Source organism: Alligator sinensis, unplaced genomic scaffold (assembly GCF_000455745.1).
Source record: "Alligator sinensis unplaced genomic scaffold, ASM45574v1 scaffold371_1, whole genome shotgun sequence".
In the NCBI taxonomy this organism is placed as follows: domain Eukaryota; kingdom Metazoa; phylum Chordata; order Crocodylia; family Alligatoridae; genus Alligator; species Alligator sinensis.
This window is the reverse complement of record NW_005842262.1, coordinates 758,223-765,896: the sequence shown is the minus strand read 5'-3', so window position 1 is coordinate 765,896 and position 7,674 is coordinate 758,223. Positions and strand designations below refer to the sequence as shown.

At 43.4% G+C, this 7,674-nt stretch overlaps 1 protein-coding gene across 3 annotated transcripts in view; it reads left to right on the top strand.

Moving 5' to 3' along the window:
• Nucleotides 1-7,674, top strand: part of PTGR1 (prostaglandin reductase 1) — a 44,782-nt gene that overhangs the window by 20,230 nt on the left and 16,878 nt on the right. The window contains exons 1-4 of one of the 3 annotated variants that reach the window (XM_006027705.3): nucleotides 106-233; nucleotides 2,082-2,194; nucleotides 4,698-4,743; nucleotides 5,895-5,954. In XM_006027705.3, the coding sequence (XP_006027767.1) occupies nucleotides 2,089-2,194; nucleotides 4,698-4,743; nucleotides 5,895-5,954 (212 nt within the window). In that variant the 5' untranslated portion in view covers nucleotides 106-233; nucleotides 2,082-2,088. Of the gene's footprint in view, nucleotides 1-105; nucleotides 351-2,081; nucleotides 2,195-4,697; nucleotides 4,744-5,894; nucleotides 5,955-7,674 lie in introns of those variants that run through there. The other 2 variants (XM_006027707.3, XM_006027706.3) reach the window with 2 other exon arrangements.

Below are 7,674 nucleotides of genomic sequence, written 5' to 3'. Positions count from 1 at the left end.
AGGAATGAGGATCTCTAGTTATGACTTTCCCTTGCATGAGTTGTATGAAATGGCTTTGTGCTGCTGATTTGGCAGTGGTTTTGAGGGTGGATACAGTTGGGAGGAGCACAGGAGATTTATGTGCTGCAAGGTCTACTAATTTAGTTATTACAGCCTCTTTTCTGCTACAACCCTGGTAACAGCAGCAGTACCTTTAGCAGCAGCAGCTGAAGAATTTTCAACGCCTATTCTAAGTATCAACTTTTCTTTTTTCTTATTTTTTTTTGCCTTTCTAGTGGTTTTTAAGGGTATAAGGGGAAGGCCAGAAATATGGAGATATTTTAAGGAAAACATCCAAAAGCATGTTCCAGGTATAAATGATCTACTTCTGAAAAAGTAGATCATTTCCTCAAGCCTCTCTGAACCGGTTAATCTCTTAGGTACCACCCTGCCCTCCTTTTGTTTGATTTCAGAACAACAAGGCTAACCACCTCTGTTACATACACAAGAAGCTTTGATTTTATGGCTTGATGCATTTGATTCAAATCCATGTTTAAAAATTTGTGTTGCAGCACATGCTGGGTTAGAAGGGTTAGCCACTGTGTCAGGGTTAAAATTTAGGAAGGAAGGTACAGTTAGTTTTCCAAGTGTGGTGTGAATATTGCTTAAATTTTTGTAACTGATTTCATGTTTGATTTTGTTGTTCTTGGTAATTGGCTGACACACATACACATACCACATACACATACACATACCACATACACATACACAATTACCAATTCTTGGTAATTGTAATTACACACATACACACACACATATATATACACACACACAGACACACTTGGTACCTTTAAGTTACCAGGATTCAATTTGAAATCTAAAATCCTTAAATTAGATCTGATAAAATGTTACAAGTTACAGTGCCTCAGGATGACTAAACTTGCAACAGAGCATTGTGGAGTTGCTCTGTTGCCATTTGCATTGTGTTAGCAAATAAAAAACCTAGGATTCCGGACTAGCCTAAGGGATTGACATGACACCTTATTCGATGAGTGACAGAAAGGCTTTATTTAACTACAAGTATTCAAAGTCAAATGACCCCAAACCAAAGCAAAGTCCAGAAATTAGCTATAACAGGGGCGGGCAAAATGCAGCCCACGGGCTGGATGCAGCCTGCCAGGCCATTCTATCCAGCCTGCGAGGCCTCTAAAAAATTTAGAAAATTAATATTTATCTGCTCCTGGCTGCCTGTCATGCGGCCCTTGATGGCTTGCCAAAACTCAGTAAGTGGTCCTCCACCCAAAATAATTGCCTGCCCCTGAGCTATAAGGTGGTGGTTTCTCACCAAACAGGCAACAAGAGAGACGGGCTGTTTCTTCTAGCATCTCCAGATAGCTGGGGCACAGCAGCATTTCTTGTCAGAGAGATCTTTCATTCCTGAAGCACGTGCTGTTAGCTGTTCCACTTCTTTCTTATACGCTTAGTTCAGCATCTTCAAAGTGTTCTTGTAGTTGTGTAAATCAAGAGAGAGTCCCAAGCAATAATTAATAGGAAAATCCTGTTAATCAAACTGCTCATTATTGGTTACCAGAAAGTTTAAATTTGAATGCATTACCTTCCTCACTGACAAGAGGTTATCCATTTCTACTAAGTGTAGAACATATCAAGGAACAGATTAACAACCAGGAAAAACACAAGGTTTTGGGGAGTGTCCTTAGAAAATCAAGGGAACCACTAGACAAAACAGAAATAAATCAGGAGAAGACATCTATCACACATGGAGAATGACTCTTCCTGTACATAACATGAGTTAATTGCAAGAGAAATATTTACCATACTAATTAATCAAGGATAAACATTTCGCGCAGTTGCATACTGGACAACTAGGAGCCTGCTTGAAATCATCATGAATATAACAAGATAAGCTGCAAGAGATAACTCATTATTTCTTCTTAGATGGCCTTGCCATGAACTCACATCCTCTTGCACTATGCAGTTAGCATCAGTATTTTGTATTTTAACTTTTGTGAGTAGGCCCCAGCTTAGCATGAGTTTCACAGTCATCACATTGCACTATTTGACTGTGCTCTTTTATTACAAAGCGGCAGGATGGTGAAGGCCAAGGTTTGGACCCTGAAGAAGCACTTCCAAGGATTCCCCAAAGCTAGCGACTTTGAGCTGAAAGAGGTGGAGCTGCCAAAGCTGAAGGATGGAGGTAAGGAGAGTGTTCCTTCAGAGGCCAGTGGTGTGACTGTATTTTAATCCTTCACTAATAATTTATAAATCTATATCAAAATAGAGTCTTACCAAGTACAAACAGCCAGGGGGTATGGTCAAGAGGTAGACTCTCTTGTTCCCACAGAGAATCCTCTGAGGTCCACATGCTGGAAACTCAACAGTGTTCAGGTATAGAAGCAGATTTTTAGAAGAATATTTTCAAACCTTACTCTGCTCCCATTTACATCAGTGACAAAACCCCCATCAACTCCAGAGTTGGGTAGGGAGCTTTTAAAAATCCCAGCTTTACTACTATGGGTCTGCTCCAGGCAGAACCAACTACTCACAGGGCGCATCTACACGTGTGCATTTATTGTACAGTAACCAAAATTATTGCACAGTACAGGCACATATCTACAAATGCACACCTGTACTTCACAGTAAATATGGTAACTTACTCTGACTTGAGTATAAATTTGATCCCTGTATCATGCACAGATCAAATTTACACCCAATTAGTTACTGAGCAGTAACACAGATGTAGACGCCTTACTGCGCAGTAACACTGTGTATGTGGATGGACTTGAGACTAACTTTAGTCCCAAGTCAGACCACACACAGCATTAATGCACTTTAATGCCTGCACGTGTAGATGCTGGCCTATTTCTGCTTACTGCGCAGTAACTGCCAGAGATACCCCTGGTCAAAGTAATGCTTTTTAAAAGCCAGCTCTTCTGTTTCACCACTTGATTATAATTTGAATTGGCTTTGGAAAACTGGTGCTGCCTGCTTTCTGCATTTCCTCAATTGGAGTTTAAGTAATGAAAAGTGACAGGTGTGTTTAACTTTCTGGCTCTGTTACTTGCAGTGACACAACTGTAAACATAACAGAATTGTTCATGGGTCTGTTAACATACCCACTTGCTCTTAATCTTCCTGAAGAAACTAGGATGAATTATGTTTTAAATACCTTTTTCTTAAAGACTTAGTTTTTGGCAAATAACTTATTAAAAACAAAATAAACCAAAAATGTTGATCTAAACTACCCAAGCCAACATCTCTCTTCAAAATTTAAAGGAAGGAGAGGTACATGGAGGAGTTTTCAAATGGATTTTTTTTTTATTCCCACAGCACAGTGCCAATTCAGAATATTTGTGGTCTATCACCACCCTCTGCTGGTTGAATAAGGAAAAGGCATTTTGTCTTGGGTTTTAAAGGAAGCAGCTCCCTCATTTGGGTGTCAGGATTTCAAAGCTTCTTACTGAGAGAGGCTGGGTGCATCTACACAAGACGTTTGCTGTGGAGTTGCCTAATTAGCTCCACAGTAAAGTCTCAGTGTCTACATGTGTGGCCTTATTAGGTCGCAGTAAACTAAGAGACACTGCCGTAGCTTAGTACTTGTCAACACCAGTACTGTCTTGTGGCGGCATTATTTAATTCACTGTAACAGATGTAGACACTGACGGGGCTGGCTGGGGCAGGTGGGGGCTGCCTGCCGAGTAGCCCTGCACTGGAGCACCCTCGTGCCCCAGCCAGCCCCTCCACAAGATGTTGAGCCAGGTTGGAGCAGCCCTGGGCTGGCAGGCTAACCCCCTGGGCCCCTTGGCAGCTGGGGTTGCTCCAACAATATGCTGTGGTCCCCGGGCGCACATGTAAATGGTGCACCAGGAGCAATAAACTCCGGCGTGAACTGCGCCAGAGTGTATTGCATCGTGCTAATTGCATGTGTAGACGCACCCACTAAGAATGAAAAATGTGACCCAAGAAGCTTTCTTTCACAGCCTGGGTCATGTGTACATGCTTTGTTTGTTAACAGCTCAACTCAAACACACTTGACTGATTTGATGTAATTTTGCTTACATGTAGGGACCTACCTAATTCACGGAGGCTGCCTCCAGATTTTGTGGTCCTGGTGTGGCTCTTGGCCCCATTTTTGTGGTAGAGCACAGCCCCCCGACCTCTGATTTGCTATGGGGTCCCGGAAGTCCTGCCCCTCCTGGAGACTGACAGGTGGCCACTTCAATCTCCGGGGAAAGGCAGACTTCCAGAGCCCCTTGGCCAATCAGAGACTTGGGGTGCCCTCCCACCTCTGTCTGGAGGTTGACAGGTGGCCATCTGTCAATCATTGGGTGGGGCGGAACTTCTAGGGCCCCTCTCTTCTAGGGCCAATCTCTCCCTCTTCCCCACTTCTCCCTCCCTCTCTCCAGGACACCAGGCCTTCCCGCCACTTTCTGTTTGCAGCTGCCTTTTCTTTTCCCCCACGGGCTTGCTGCCGTTTTCACATTTTTTCAGTTCCCATGCTTTTTCACAGGGACCAGGATTTTTCGCAGGAGACCTAGCAAATTTGTGGTTTCTGCAAAAACCACGAAATCATGAATTTGGTAGGTCACTAATTATATGATATGTGGTCAGTGCCTAGAGGAGCAGCATACTTGCTTTGTAGCTTGTGATGTCTTATTTATAGCAGGTCTCAATGTAATTGCTTCCCTGTTCTATTGCAGAGGTGTTGCTTGCATCTGTGTTCCTCAGCCTTGATCCTTACATGAGGTATGTTTTCTTTATCCCTTTATCCCTAACCATTGGTCAGGTTTTTTTCTCTTGAATTGCTATTAGAATAAAAAAAGCTCTGATCATTTCTAGCATTTAGCTCTCCCCAGATCTTTCAGGGAGCTAATTGTCCTGTAAAAAGCACCAGAGCCCTATTTGTGTCTTCACTGCTCCGCAACAGCTATCATACTGATGAACCTAGTGACAATACAGTATCCCCTCGACTTCTACAACATAGAGCTAGAACACAGTTCAGTCATGCTGAGTAGGCTGGACAACCATGCTACAGCTCTAGAATTTCACTGGGCTCTAACAGAGTTTGGGAATGCAGGACAGAACACAGTGCGCATTTCTACATGAGGTGCTCACTGCGCATTAGCCTAATACCCTGCACGGTAGCATGGTGGTTAAAAACTGTGCTAATAGCCTACTGTGCAGTGTTATTAGTCTAATCCACAGTAAGCGTCACTAAGTAACTGTGTGCTGGTGCTACTGTGCAGTAACTCTAGTTATTGTGCATTCAGTTAATACTTTATTAAGCAAGTGCTAAACTAAATATGCAGTATCTAAGGCGCATTAATGAACATGTAGATGTGCCCAGTGGTCTGCAAGTTCTAACTCCAGCACATTCTAATAGAACCATGCAGCCTCAGCTGAAATCAAGACACCCTTATGTCAGGTGTTGCTTATGTACTCAGCAAGGACAACCCCTGGCCTAAAGGGTTAATAATCTAAGTAGACAGGTGACAGGTGAGAGAAAGGTAATATTGTTATCCCCATGGTATTAATGGGGCATTAAAACATAGAGGTCACAAAGGACACTGTAGTAGACTCAGGAAATGAATTCAGTTCTTCTGAGAATCAGCCTTACCTTGACAGCTTTAACTGTGTTCTTTAATTGCAGATTAACCTTGTAACTGCCTGGGGTACCCTTCTGTAACTGGTTATTCCAGTATAGTAGTTGCGTGAGAGAGCAAGAACATTTTCATAGTTGTGTCTTTTTTCAAATGACAGCCTAATTGTTCTCTTTGCAGAGTGGGACCTTTGATGCACCATGTCTTAGCCAGGAAATGGGTAATATACTGTAGTGAATGTAGAGTGTCATTTCAGGCACTTACTATAATGTTGTATCTCCATTTGGTCTGTTTTAGGCCTTACAGTCAAAAGTCCTTGAAGGAAGGGGACAAAATGATGGGCAGTCAAGTTGCTAGGTAAGGTCTTCATTAGTTTGTTGCTTCATTTTTTCCTAATTTGTTATCCTTTTGCATAGGAGACTTGAAGGCCTAGAAATGGTTGCTTGTAGCTTACATTACCTTTTCCCACTACTGCTTAGAGGTCGCTTAAGTCTGATTGTGCAATCCTTACCTTCATGATAGGGCTGTGTGAAACACCATCGTTTTGTTTCAACGTCCATTTCACAATTTTGAAGGGACAGTGATTCATTTCATCATTTCATTTTGTTTCGAAGCACTGTCCCATTTCGTTTCATTGAAACTGTTTCACTGTTTCGACGTTTCACCCATAGGCTATAGTGGGGAATCATGAAAATGCCTAAAACTTTGTTATTTCTTGCCTGATTTGGATGAAAATTGCAGGGATGTTAGCCGTTTTCTGAGGGCATGAAGCCTGCCAAGTTTCAAAGAGATAGGGGCAGAGGTTTCTTGGAAACTGCACCTCAAACTTCAGAAAGCAAAAGTGGTGACACTTGCTGGCAGCGGCAGCCTCCTGTCATCCAGCATGCAGATCCAGGAGCCCGCAGCTCCAGGAAGGCTTTGGGGCTGTGCCAGACTCGTCCCGGGGGTGAAGGCCCCTGGATCTGCACTGGATGACAGGAGGCTGCTGCTGCTGCTGCCACCTGGGACCTGTGCTGGGCACAGCCCTCGCCTAGTGCCAGGGAAGGCTGATACTGCTGCTGGCCCCAGGCAGCAGCAGCAGCCTCCTGTCATCCGGCCCGGTGCAGCCCATGGAGCTCAGCCTGGTGACGGGAGGCAGAGCACAGTCCTGGCTCTGCCCGCCTCCCTCTGCCCTCCATGGGGCTGGCGGAATGGATTGGAGTACAGCCCTGGCTCTCCCTGCCTCCCGCCACCGGACTGCACTCCAAGAGGCTCCACAGCCCCATGGAGTGAAATGTCTTCAGCATTTGAATGAGGACTTGGTTTTCTGAATAGGGAACTATTCATTTCACGTGATCTTTTCTAACATACCATATTTTCTCTTATACTAGACACACTTTCCCCCCCAAAACTGGCAGCTATATATTAAGTGGGGAAACTGATTTTCTGCCCAAAACACAAGCACCCTGTTTTGATTCCTGTTCCACAGTGCAGTTGCATTACTATTCAGACAGCTAAGGTGTTAACAATCATTTCTCCTTTTTAATGGCCTTGTTCCACTAATCAAGCTAACTTTTCTTCAGGCAATTTTCCTGTCTGCTACCTGCTTCTGGTTGCTCTCTTCCTATTTAACAACCACAAAGACTCTTTAACTTTTCAAATCATAAGCCCATCCATGGAGAGCAGTCTTTAGCAACGGCTAGCATTACAGCTTTAGTTAAGCAGGAAAAGGAGGGTGAATCAGCTGAAGATTAGCTTCTGCCACTACTCTATGCAGCTTTAACTCTGGAAAAGTCTTTTTTTTCTTCATTCAACCTTTCAAACACAATTGCATGTATTATATTCTGGAGTGTGTTGTATCTGAGAAAATACAGTATATTCAGAACAGAGGAATTGCCATAATGGATAAGACCCATGGTTCATTTAACCAGATGTCCTTCCAGTGATGGTGACCATTACCAGCTGTTTCAGAAAAAGGTGCAAGAAACCTACAATGTAGGCAGTTATGAGTTAAATCCAACTCCACAGAGCATTTCCTCCTAATACCCATATGGTGCAACTTATCCTTACGTAAAAATGTAATACAACTCGGGTAAAG